At 42.5% G+C, this 12,882-nt stretch overlaps 2 protein-coding genes across 2 annotated transcripts in view; both read right to left on the reverse strand.

Annotated features, from left to right (window-relative positions):
* Positions 1-1,333: 1,333 nt before the first annotated feature.
* LOC311443191 (protein C19orf12 homolog) lies at positions 1,334-3,999 on the reverse strand (the record flags this gene model as incomplete). The annotated part of the gene is made up of 2 exons (XM_084533171.1): positions 1,334-2,333; positions 3,840-3,999. 2 exons carry the CDS (start codon positions 3,997-3,999, stop codon positions 2,068-2,070), a joined length of 426 nt encoding a protein of 141 aa, XP_084389297.1. The 3' UTR covers positions 1,334-2,067.
* Positions 3,883-12,882, reverse strand: part of LOC311443190 (uncharacterized protein F13E9.13, mitochondrial-like) — a 49,962-nt gene continuing 40,962 nt past the window's right edge. The window contains exon 7 of the mRNA XM_084533169.1: positions 3,883-4,016. Within this exon, the coding sequence (XP_084389295.1) occupies positions 4,009-4,016 (8 nt within the window). The 3' untranslated portion in view covers positions 3,883-4,008. The remainder of the gene's footprint in view (positions 4,017-12,882) is intronic.

A 12,882-nucleotide genomic window follows, 5' to 3' on the forward strand; every position in this document is an offset into this window, starting at 1 on the left:
TTAAACCTATTAAATAGTGATACAGAGAACAAACAATTCAATCACTTCTTTCTGACTCTATTTCAAGTCACCTGAAAACATGTGTAAATTAAATTTATAATGGCTAAGAGCATGTTACTCTGTAGCACAGAGTATGAAGCTCCTCAAGAGCTCAGTGGCAGTAAGGTTTAACATAAGCTAGACTGGCCCCCAACAAAATTACAAACAACTTAGTCTAGGTTTCTCTTCATATACTTATAGCTCATAATCCCTATACACTACAGTGAAGGCTGAAAGTTTGTGATTAAAAACAGTTTAACATTTCTAAGTGTCTAATAAAAAGCATTTGAAAGAATACAGGAAACAGAGTAACATTGGACAGAGCAGGACTGGTATTCACATAATGTAAGCTCCATTTCATGTCTATGACACTGGCATGAGCCATACAAATTAATTCTGTACCTGAATTCTGGGACCCAATTTATGAATACCTATATAAAATGAAAGCCACTATCCTGATGTCTGAATCCACAGTGAAATCTGCTGGTGATCTGTTTAAATAGTGGCTACTACTATAAATTCATTGAAACCAACATCTTTTCTACAGCTTACTTCACGTTTGGATGTTAAATTTTCTTATGTCTGTGTTCAAACTGCCAACTTCAAGAGGGCTGGTCTCTCTCTTAGTGTATCATTCAGTCATCTGCTGCCGTTAGCAGGGTGTTATTTTAGAAAGAGCAAACTTAATTTGTGAATTAATCACAAAATTGCAAATATCAGCCTTCATAAGAATAGTATTTTAGAGCATGTGAAGCCTTAAAAAGCAAATTGCAGTGTGTGTAAGCTGTCAATTAAACTGAAAAAAAAAAACCACACTGATTTCAGGTTTGTATTATGAAACTACTACAAGGTAGGAAGTTCCCACTTACCATTTGCTTCCATCTTCCACTTCACTGAAAAAGCGTTTTCAAATGATAAGAAGAAGAATTATTGCCCTGCACTCCAGGCAGGAAAATAAACTGAATTTACCAATGACAACATATACCTACAGAAGTAAATTAATCAAATGTATACAACAGCAACTTTTGAGTTAAAAGCTTCCCCACTGAAAATTCAACTTTGATAAACCTCAGAGAAACACATAGAGAAATCTTTGTTTTAGGGGAAAAACAAAACTATCAGAGCAGTTTCACTTGTTCCAACATTAAAAAAAAAAAAAAAAAAGGTACATCTGCACATATTTCTATTTACAAACTTGTTTCTCAAGTGCCTTTAAACAAATGGTGAACTACTGGCTAAGGTATTAAGTGCACAGTTTTAAAGAGTTCATTTACTCTAAAGCAAAACAGAGACATTATGATGTTTCTTAGGAATATTTTAATGAAAACAGAGGAGCAGATGTTCAGATCCAGGTGGGAAACTGATGCTAATATGACAAGCTAATACTAGAGATAGTATAAAAATGGCAGATTTCCCTCCCCCCTCTTTTAATAGTCTTCTTGCCATACCTTCCCGTTCTAGGACACCAGGAACAACTAATTGTGTACAGTAGTTTCCTGTTGCTTTGTCTGTTTAGATATTGGCTTCACTTCTTACAGAAAGGAATACCTCAAAAAAATAAAGAAAGGCTTGAGATTTTTGAATTCACAGTAGAAGTACTTTCTATTAACTCTCCTTTGCAGGACTCAAAAGATAAAATTCTTCAGCATTCCTTAGCTACTTTGATACCTACAGGCCATTACAGAAGAAATGTAATCCTGTTTGTAGAAATGCTTTACATCTCCTAAATAAAACACAATGACTTTTTTTTTAAAACCGTGTGCAACATTACCATTTGAGAAGTGTAACTCCCCCTTCAGTGATTTTGAACTGAATTCCGGTGCACATTAATTCAAAATTACATGGCAGGTCATAATTACATAACAGGAAAATACAAAAGACTAGTTTCACAAACAAACAAAAAATGAAAAAGATACTTAGATTTGCCTAACTTCATAATTAATAATTATAACTAATAATTACTATGTTGAAGAATCACAATTGTCAGAGTAGAATTCATTACAGTGTAAAAACCTGATCTGGAAAGGTTTATTCTCCATACTGTATCTCTGCTCTTAGCTCTCTGGAGAGGTAATTCATCACCACTCCTGCCAACTTCTGCTGCAGACTCGCATTTCCCATTACGAGAGCAGTCAGCTGAATGACATCAGTCCAGTCTAAGCGCTTGAGTATATCCATTGCTTCATCATAGAGTTTTTGCTGCTCAGTAGGAGGCAATTCCAATAATATCTGAGGGACTGGCCTGAACTGTCCACTATTCATCCAGGCACCAAGCAATCCACCAAGTGCTCCTCCTAGAAAACAGAGAGAGATGTTACCCTCTAGCAAATGATGGTAAAACCTGAATTTCTATTCAGAGGCATTCCCACCTGTATAAGAAATCTGTGCAGAGTTGCGTGGACGGGCACGTTTACTTTCAACAAGGTTTACACATGATGTTCAAAGCACCAAAAAGGATTTTTACAGCTTTTTACATCAACAACAATCACAAAGGAACTCCACGCAATCAAAGCTAACAGTTTCAAGCTATAATTCAAAAGCAAAACAGCATCCTTTAGGCAGCTGTCTTTTTAAAATATGCTCTATTATCATCTAAATCCCTCTCCATGGAAAAAACAAGCACTGACAACTGCCTTATCAGTGGCCATTAACATGTAATCTCTTACTATAGATTCCCAGAATGGTCAGAGCTTTCTGTTTCTGCCAAGCCCCAGATAGCACCTTCCCACTGCACCCATGAAGTCCACACCTCAGAAGGTAGCTAACAGAGATTAAGACCATCAACTTTGTGGGGTTATTCAGGCACATTCAACCTTTCACCTACCAAATCAACACCCCACCCCAGCTGACCAAGAAACGCTCCAGTAAGAAGCGTAGTTGCAGGTCATCAAGATGAAGGATCCCACATGGCTGATGTGATTATGACCAGTAACAACAGAAAGTCGGTGTCATGGCCCTACGCTGACATTCTCTTTCAAAGGGCTACCAAACTTACAGAACAATGCTTTTCAACAGTAACTCACACAATTTACAATGCTGCCCAGAGACTGCCACTTACTCCAATACCAATAAGCCCTTTAAATTTATGGAAGTGCTCACAAGAGCAAAGACTATTCAAGGGCTGACGCACATGCGACTTTTGTGACTCTGGCCTTTTTGTAATTTTTAGAAAGTTTCCCAGATGGGGAAAGAAAGTTCACCAAGAAACGGACAGCAGGTAGCTTTAAAATACAGAAACAAAACATTGTTTTGCTGCTCTTCTTCAACCACCACAACTGCTACCACTGTCTCTCAGGCTCCTGCCACTGCCTCACCCCTCATTTCCACTCCCTTACTGCAGTGCCGGAGCAGAGCTCACAATAACAAGCTCAGAACCTGTCAGCTTGCTCTCAGGATTGTGCTACACTACTGACACTGGTACGCCTCAGCATATGGGAACCAGCACTCTACCCATCTAAAGCAAACAAACTTCTAATAGCTCGTTCCATGGCCTTCAGAGGAGTCAATACCTAAACTTCTGCTCTGTGTATGACTTTCCATTCTCAACAAAGGAGTTTAAATCAACAAGGTTACTGTCACCCTGATAGGAAGCACCTACACATGCCTTTTGATGCACACCTACTTAACAGCACCCTTCTGAACAGCTAAAATACTCAATGCCATCTTGAAACAGCTCAGTTGCATGAAATCCTGCCACTACACATCCTTTTACTTCAGCTTGTACCTACTACATAGACTCACTAGTTTCTTCACTCAGGGAGTTAACCACGCTTCTTACTCCTAAATCAAAGCACACTTACCTACAGCGATACCAGGTGGGCCTCCCATCAAGCCCCCAAGGAACGCCGTTGCACCTGCCACCAGTGCTCCTCGACCGGAGTGTTTCACAGCAGCTTTCATTCCCTTCTCCTGGGAAACATGGCACAGCAGCTGCATCACGTCATCAACCCTGACAGGCATCTTGGCTGGTTATGGTCCTGAAAAAGATATTTCACTGAAGTTTTGATTGATGCAACACGGACTAACTCTTGCTGGATTGAAGCACAGTTCTGGAGTCTATGCAAAGCAGAGGTAGAGTCAATATGGGGGGAAAAAAAGTGGGAGTTTCCTTCACAGAAAACAACTAGTTTATAGGTAGTGAAAATGCAATTGAAACCACAGCAATGAATATTATAAATAATATAGCAGTAATAGCAATGAAAGATTGAACTTTCCATCTGATTCTACAGCATATTATCTTAGTCTCAAGCCATTACTATGTTTATACAGCCTTGCGTATGGCTGCAGGAGAACAACCAAACAGCCCCATTCAAATATAACTAGTAGATTGTAGTTTACAAATCTGCCAGGCATCTCCTTTTTGTCCTAATTCTTGCCATAAATTATTCGCTTGGTATTGCTTCTCTCCATTTCCTTACATGTTTAAACACTTGCATTAAGATTTCAGTTGGCAGAAGACTGGGGTTGTTGAACCAAGATCTGGCTACCGTGAGCAGGAATCGTAGAGTCACTCCGGTTCAAAAAGACCCTAAGACCATCCAGTCCAACCTTTAAACGAGCACTGACAAGCCCACCACCGAACCATGCTCTCCAGGTCTACATCTACATGCTTCTGGAAGACCTCCAGGGATGGTGACTCAACCACTGCCCTGGACAGGAAGAGCCATGGGGAAGGAGAGAGGAGGCAGAAGAGAGAGCTGGGACTGGGAATAAACGGGATGCACCAGAAACAAGGGATGTGTGTGTACGGCAGGGTGGGACTGTGACCAGAGGGATCTGGCAACCCTACCAGGGCATTCTGCTTTCCCAAGTGGAAGTTACATGGGCCACAGGAAACTCAGCAGGAGCCAGGAGATGCTGCGCAAAGCAGAAAGTGCTGCAGGTAATGCACCAAACATTACCTAGTTAAATTATTACTGATATAGGCATGTTTTTGGAATTACTGCACATTACATATTAAAGAACATATATGGCACAGTGCTGCAGGTATCAGCAAGTATGGTGAGCAAGACAGGAGACTAGATAAAGAGATACTATAGCTTCTTTGCTAAAAAACAAAACAAAAACCAAACAAATGGAATGCTTCCCTGAAAACAAAACAAAACAAAACAAACAAACAAGATCCTACCCCTTATTTAGCTACTAATGGTTGTGTGCTGTTAAGCCAGCCACTTGAACCACACTTCTTAGAAATAAGTTACTATTCTAAATTTTCCAGACACCCAACCTACAATCTAGAAAAGATTATCTGCAAAAATCCTGATCCCTCACAACAATGACCAAACTCAACCACAGCTCTGTTTACATACAGTGTTTGAGAACAACAAACACTGAAAAATAAATCTTTGGTTTTGAGTTTGGTACAGCAAGAAGATACTGTCAGCTTTACAAATACATTAATACTAGGAGGACAGAGATACTAAAAATATCCTCCTCTCATATTGCAAAAGCAAGCTTAATACCAGTGAAACACTGGGATCAGAGAAAAACCCATGAAGAGAAGAAATTATGCAACTCAAAACAAACAGCAGAGTCCAAGGACCGTTCAGTAAATAAGGCAATAGGACTCGGCACTGAACAGTAAGAACAAGCTTGCTCCTGACACAAATACCTTTCCTTCTGCACTACACATCAGGAAAGGTCTTGCAGAAGGAAAGAAAGAAAGCACATGCCATGATTAAAAATATAATCACACACACCCCGAAGGCACAGAGGCATTGTTGCACATGTAACTTTGCCCCATCTCATAGTCAACCATTTGATTTTCCAGTCTCTAGAACAGATTTTACTGCACACAGCATGTCATAGCTCCTCAGCCTGAGCCAACCGTGGGTCTTTCTTGAACAGCTCTCCCCAGTGCAAAGTTTACATGAAGCACTATCACAGACTTCCATATTAAAATGTAGCTATTGTGAAAGTGAAAGGTTTCTTTTGCACTAAAATGGCTGGCTCCAAATTATCTGAGTGTCTGCAGTACCCAAGCACTGCTGACTGTGAACAAAAACGTGTTCTTCGGGAAAGGGAGCAAATATGCTCTACAGCTCCATAGACACACAGCAGGAAATTCGTCAAATAGTTGCATTCCTCTCACTACTTCATTCATCTTCATGCCAGCCCAAATAAAATATCACAGTTCCTAATTTTACCACAGTAGCTTTTTTTCTTTTTTTTTTTTTGGTCAGGCTTAGGACACAGCAGTGTATGAGAGTAACAGGGTGTGTTGGTTGGTGACAAAGTAACACGCTCTGCTTCCATCGTGTCACTCAATAAAATCCAAGCTCAAAGTAATAAACATATGGCTGCTCTGTTCTTCCTGGAGCAGCAAGAAAACAAAAACAATACATACAACTTGTAGAAAGCACACTAGTCTGGTAATGTTGAAAAACAAGAAGAAAAGTATTTCTTTTTAACATAGTAACCAGTTTTCCACCCAGAATAATATTTACACCAGCACTCTAAACCTGTAACTGGTGCAAAATCCAGTTCTTTCTCCCAACGAGAAGGAAACCAACTTCAGTGTGTCCTGCACCAGCTCAGCACAACCTCAGACTAAACCAATGGCCAGAGTGCTGAATTTGCTTCTTCTCTTTGGGCTAAACCCAGAGAATTTCTCATGCAAAGTTCTTCAATATGAAGGCTTTGCAGCACTGACAGGGCAGCACAATACAGATCTTGCTGAGGATCAAAGCTAACTACATGAGCCTAGTTTTCCTGACACCTACAGCAAGCCGGGCTCTTGATGAGCTCTCAAGGCCAGGTTCAGCAAGTACTTCAGATTTTCCCTCTCCCTTACATTTTCTCTTACAAAAAGCCAATTTATTCTTCATCTGAAAAGCTGCTTTGCAATTGGTTTCCTCTCAACTTTCCTAGCACTTACTGCATGCTTTATGGCTAGGCCACAGGATACACAGGTTTTTGTGAAGAGATAAAGGAAAGTATAACTATTTTGAGGTTTAAATATTTGGTTGGCAGTCAAATAAAATGCTAGAGAATCTCTAACTACCTGGGTGGATAGACCTGCAACAGTGGTTAGCATCTACCCAAACCCGTGGCTCTCCATCTGAGAGGACTTAATGACAGAATGCTTCAGGAATCTCAGAAAGTTTACCAGAAGTTGAAAACACCCTGTTCTGCCACAGCATATTCCTAAAAATGAAGAATTCTGCATTTGAAAAATGAGACTGTTACCTCAGATAGTCAACCTCATGGGTATCACTAACCAACAAATAAACACTTTCTACCCATCCTTTCTTTCCTGCATCATCTGTTCCTTTTTTCCAGCCTAATTCAGCCTCTTGCTCACCTGCAAGCAAGAGCGCCATAATGTGTCCCCCACCCACCCGCAGTCAAACTGGCTTCTTTTCCTAAACCAACGTAATTCTAACACACATGAAATAACTTTTTGTGAGCAAAGACACCCAAAGGTGAAGCATCAGGTTCCTATAGGATGTAGAAGCTTGCTATATGACAAAGTATCTGCGAAGGGCTGGCCACAAGTTCCTTATCACTTAAGAAACGCTAGCCCTACCCAATTGTCTTTTTTAATCTACCAATTGAGCAGAAACTTATTTCGCTTCCCAGTTAGGTTTTCCATTTCAGAGAACAGATTCAGGAGTTACAGGCCCCTTGCATCACCTAGCTGCACTGAAGCCAAAAGGACCAGACTTTGAGTTAGGAAAGGAAAAAGGGCAGAAGCTCGGGGAGCCGCTGAGTCGCAGCGCGGGATCCCTTGCAGAGACACCTGGGGCGGCACGCTACAGCGGTACCTTCTGGATTCGGTCCTGCTTTAAAGCTGCGTCCTCCGACTCCCTACAAAAGCACAAAGCAGATGCAATCACTCAGCGCGCCGATGTTCTGCCCGCAGCAGGCTGAGCACAGCAGCCACGCCTGCCGTTTCTTTTCGTTTCAGTTCTCCTGCGGCGCCGGTGCCGGGCGCTGCGCCGCGAAGGGCGCTCGGAAGGACGCGGCCCGGCGGTGACACGGAGCTGACACTGCCCCAGGGGCCCGCCTCGGCCCCGGCCCCGCCGCCGCGCCTCCACCTTGCGCCCACCTCCCCCAGCCCCCCCCCGCAGGCTGACAGAGGCCGTGCGGCCGCCGAGCCCCCCCCCGGCCCTCTCCGGCCGCGGCTCCTCCCTCGGGCCCGCTCAGGCTCCCGACCCCGGGCTTCCTACCTCGGCCGGCGGCCCCGGGCCCGCAGGCGGCGTCGGCGGGGGAGGAGCGCGGCCCGCGGCGGCGACCCCGGCGGAGGGGCGGGGAGCGGAGCGGAGCAGCCCCAGGCCCGGTCCCTCCTTCCCCACCCTCTCGGCGCCCCGCCGCAGCCGCCCGGGGCTGTGCTCGGCCCTGGCGACGCCCCGGCTTTCGTCAAGGGCGAGCGCGGAGCCCGGGGGAGCGCCGAGCAGCCCCAGCCCCAGCCCCGGCTGAGCTACTGAGGAAAAAGGAGGGCCGGGCCTGTCCGAACAACGCCATCAGGGCACCCGCGCTGCGAGCAGGCCCACCCGGGTGTTTCCGTGCCCCGCTCAGCAGTGCCAGGCAGCAGCCCGGGGTGCCAGGCGGGAGCGGCACCACCCGCAGCCGTGAGGAGCTGGGGCATGGCCCGACAGCTGCCCCGTACGGGCTCTGGAAACACCACGCTGCGTCTTAACACTAGCACAATCCTAAAAAGGTCGCTGCCTAACGTTAAAAAAAGCTGTTTTACAAGAATAGATTACTGTGAGGGTTTTGTTTTCTTGTCAGCTAAGTCTTTGTTACGATTTCATCTCTGATTTAAAGTCAGCCATCTCCCCTCAATTTCTCATTGAGAAGATGAAAAAGCAGGATGCAAAGAGGAAAGCACATCACTTACAATTCTAGTCTCTTTCCTGTGGTTGCACTGGGGACTTTTTAACCTCCCCATGCTTTATATGATCACATAAAATAACTCTCTGTTTAACAACTCAAAATGTTACAGGTCTGCTGGTGCTCCTGATTTTTATGATTTGGATGTAAAAAGCAAATGTAATCCCTAAAATGAACAAAGAACCAAAATGCCGCGTACATTTGCAAAAGTTCCTCCTTATTTCCTAGGAGCAAAATTAAGAGCAATGAAGCCTGCTGACCACTGAAGGGGGGAATTTTTATAAGTCTATCCTGAACTGAATTATTAACTCAGAACTCAAAGTAAGGATAAACACTAATAATTTATTAGGACTACATCAGCAGATATTATGCCATTTTTTTTTCTATGCTAGAAGCTACTATAATGAAAATGTGAGATAATTGTGCAAAATATATCCTCTAAGTGGTACTGTAAATCACAGTACACTCTCCAAGAAATGTTGACTCTGTTAAAATCAATGGAAGTTGGCCACTGTAATCAGTTGGACACAGATTTCATTCTGCACATAGTTACCAGCCAGTACCTGATGGTGTGCCTGTTTTTTTGGTGAGCATTAACCTATAGACATGCATCAACACACCACACAGTCTGCCAAGCGTTCTGTGAGTTTTTGCTATGTAGCCATGCAGAAAACTCCTATTTTTAGTCTTACTGAAGCAGTAAGACCCACAAGAGATTTTCTCCTGACCACGTTTACTGCCCAGCTGGCTCCATCTGGTGGCTACCCGACCACCTAGCCACCTCAGGGGTTCGGTCCACACGTGCCCTTTGGGAAACCATGATCTTGAATGAAAAAGATAGCTCAGCTGGCTGTATCATCTCTTACCAGATTGTGAATAACATATATCTGTCACTGTAATTCCAGCATGTGTTTATGTCCATTTCAACAGAAGAAATAACTAGTACCTGAGATAAACATCCATATGCCTTTTAAATTCTAGGAGGTGGTAGAGTGAGAGCAAGGAAGTCCTGCTGCAGCTTGGATCCTGCCAAGGATCTCACTTTGTTTTCCACAGTATGCTAGGCTCTTATAAGTAGTAGATGGCATTTCTATTCCTATGCTGGTTCCCTTTGCCTTTTATCAGCATCCACTCACTATTTAATTTCCTTTAGCAGGATGTTTTATGCCTTTTTCTTCTTCAGGTTACCAGGAACTCTGTACTCCTAAAAAGAAACAGGAAAAAAAAATCCCCTAATCTGCAGCTTTTGACATACTCGGAGATAGGCCAAAGGGGGGCCAGGAATGATTTCATATGGAGATTGGCCGTTGCTACCAACAGACTGATTCATTCTGGCTTCCTGCCTGCTCTGTACAGGGTCTAGAGAAAATGTCCATCAGGAACAGGCTCAGTGCTGGAGGAATTGTCCTGAAATACCTGATACAATTATCTGAAATACCTATTACCTTCTCAGGAAACCATGGCAGATTTGTAAATTGAGGCACTTAATCTTGTTAGGGGGGGAAAAATAGTTGAAGACACTGGTTCTCTAAACTTTCTTCTGTGCCAGAGATTCCCTGAGAAAATACAAGGGTTAGGCAACTGTCCGTGGCAGACTTGTAGTTTCATGTAGTTGCACTTTTTTATCCCATGCAATCTCTAAATTTCTCACTGTTACAATGTCAGGAAACAAATCTACAAAACATGAGGTGTGTGCAAGTAATATAGATCAATGTGCCTTAGTTTGTAAAGCACCTAAAAACGTGCAGTGAGATTCCCCTTCTGTGCCAACGCATTAACTTGTATACTGGTGAGGACGGCTTAATTCACAATGTTATTTCATCAAAGCATGTAGGAAATAAGAAAATGGAAGAAATGCTGTGCATTCCTTAGAATGTGCAATGGGAGTGGTCACAGAGAAGAAAGGGGACAGAAGATGTAACAAAGCAGGTTTCTGACCATATCCAAGCTTGGAAGGGCAAGAGGTTTGTATCAGTTCCTCCCAGCTCAGCTCTGTCTAATGTCTGGGGTTCCACACAACCCGTATCTCTCTCTAGATAAATACAGAACCACCATATGCATGCTCTGAAGGGTCACAGAATCACAGAATCACAGAATTTCTAGGTTGGAAGAGACCTCAAGATCATCGAGTCCAACCTCTGACCTAACGCTAGCAGTCCCCACTAAACCATATCCCTAAGCTAAGCTAACAGGAACAAGAATCTGTTCTAAAGGAGTCTGCTACTTCTCTTCATATTATAATTAGAATCTTCCCTTCCTGAAAACACCACACTTAGTATTTTAACTTCTTCATATTACATTCTGGATTACCAAGAAATTGCGAACTTCACAGAATGAGGCACAACCTATACCGAAAGAGAAAATAAATAAATAAAAGCAATGCATTAGCACTTGAACAGAGCCCGGCTTTTCCTGTAAGGGAAATTCTGCAGCTACAGAATGGCTGTTTAAAAGGAATCATGCTTTCTCCAGAGCTCTGTGTAATGACAAAAGGAAAAAGAAATTCGAAAAGCAGTAACCTAACTCCAATTTTCACCTATTAGCACTCTTCATCTCAGTGCGTGCAGGTGTAAATAATATAGTAAAAATGACAATTTTACCCAATTCATTACAGGAAGACACAATAGGAGGCTACAGAGATCCACTACAAGCAAAGCATATGCTTGATGGCGAATCTTTTCCCCATTTCCTACATTAGATATTCATCAGGGTCTGACTTCTAATTGAATGCAAATAAACGATATAACAGGTTTTTGCATATGAAGTGAAGTTACAGAACATCTGTCACTTCACAGTCTTTCAGTGTACCTTATGTGACATTAAGCAAAAAGGAGGTTTGCCTCATCAGCTTGTAGGAAACAGGGTGAATGTGGAGAAGTGTGTCTGAACTAAATCATTCCACTGCTGCTCTAAGAGGTGCTTCTTTGGTCTCTCTGCACACACTCGCAAGTGATGAAGTGACAAGTTGGGCATAATCAGTTTCAATGCCAAAACGATGGACTACCGGTGCAGAAGGTCACAAAACACTATTAATTACGTCGTGTCATCTCATTCTTGAAGGATGATCCAAAAATACAGGCTAGTGGTTTGGAATAAAGTATACATCGCTAGCTAGTGCTATCCAAGCTGTTACAGATAATTAAAGTATGTTTCCTTAACTGCAAACAGTACACCTATCTTCTGCTCTTCTAGACTCACTGTAATAATCATTTATGCTGTGGTTGCGTGGTGTTTGTTTTTTTTTTTTTTTGTTTTTTCCTCCTCAGCAGCCTAATTCAATAATTGCATTTACTGGCACAGAGTAGCCATTTTGTAATGTTTTCAGAAAAAGCTACAGTGAATATGAATGTAAAAGTCAGTGTCCTGAAATTAGCTTCTATGTTCATATGTTATAGCATGTCTGAACACTGAAGTGCAAGGAAAATCCTGGTAAAAATGAGCTACACAAAATATCTGTGAGGAACTAAATAAGAGAATCTCCTACCACCACTTCCCTGCACTTTTTTTTTTTTCTTCTGAATTTACATATCTGAGGTTTCTCCATACCTCTAACTAAAGGGCACAAAAAGCAGACAAAGTTCAAAATCAGATCCAAAATGTGTACAGTAAATGCAGGTAAGAATAAAGCATTCTAGTATCAAGGATGGAAGGATGGTATTTGAAGGAGTCTGGAATGACATCAGTGAGATTTCCATGCTTGATACTATTCAGTAGTAAAGCAATCCATATTGTAACTCAGTGCTTGTGGAGCCTGAGAATAGTAAATGTCTGGCTACATTAAATTCTGGCCATAAATATACAGTACTTCAGGGACACAAAGAGTAAAATTTTAACTGATTATAAGTCCCATCAGAGTGAAGGGTCCATGGCTATCTTCACTTCCAAATTTATACCAACATCGCAGGTGCTGAAAGAGAGCCCGACATCCACATAGCTGTTGGACAAAGCTTCCTGTTCTTCTGGGAACACAGAACTGTTCTCTCAAGCCTTCCTGGGTCTGAATTCTGA

The sequence above is a fragment of the Aythya ferina genome (assembly GCF_964211825.1).
Source record: "Aythya ferina genome assembly, chromosome: 12".
Classification (NCBI taxonomy): domain Eukaryota; kingdom Metazoa; phylum Chordata; class Aves; order Anseriformes; family Anatidae; genus Aythya; species Aythya ferina.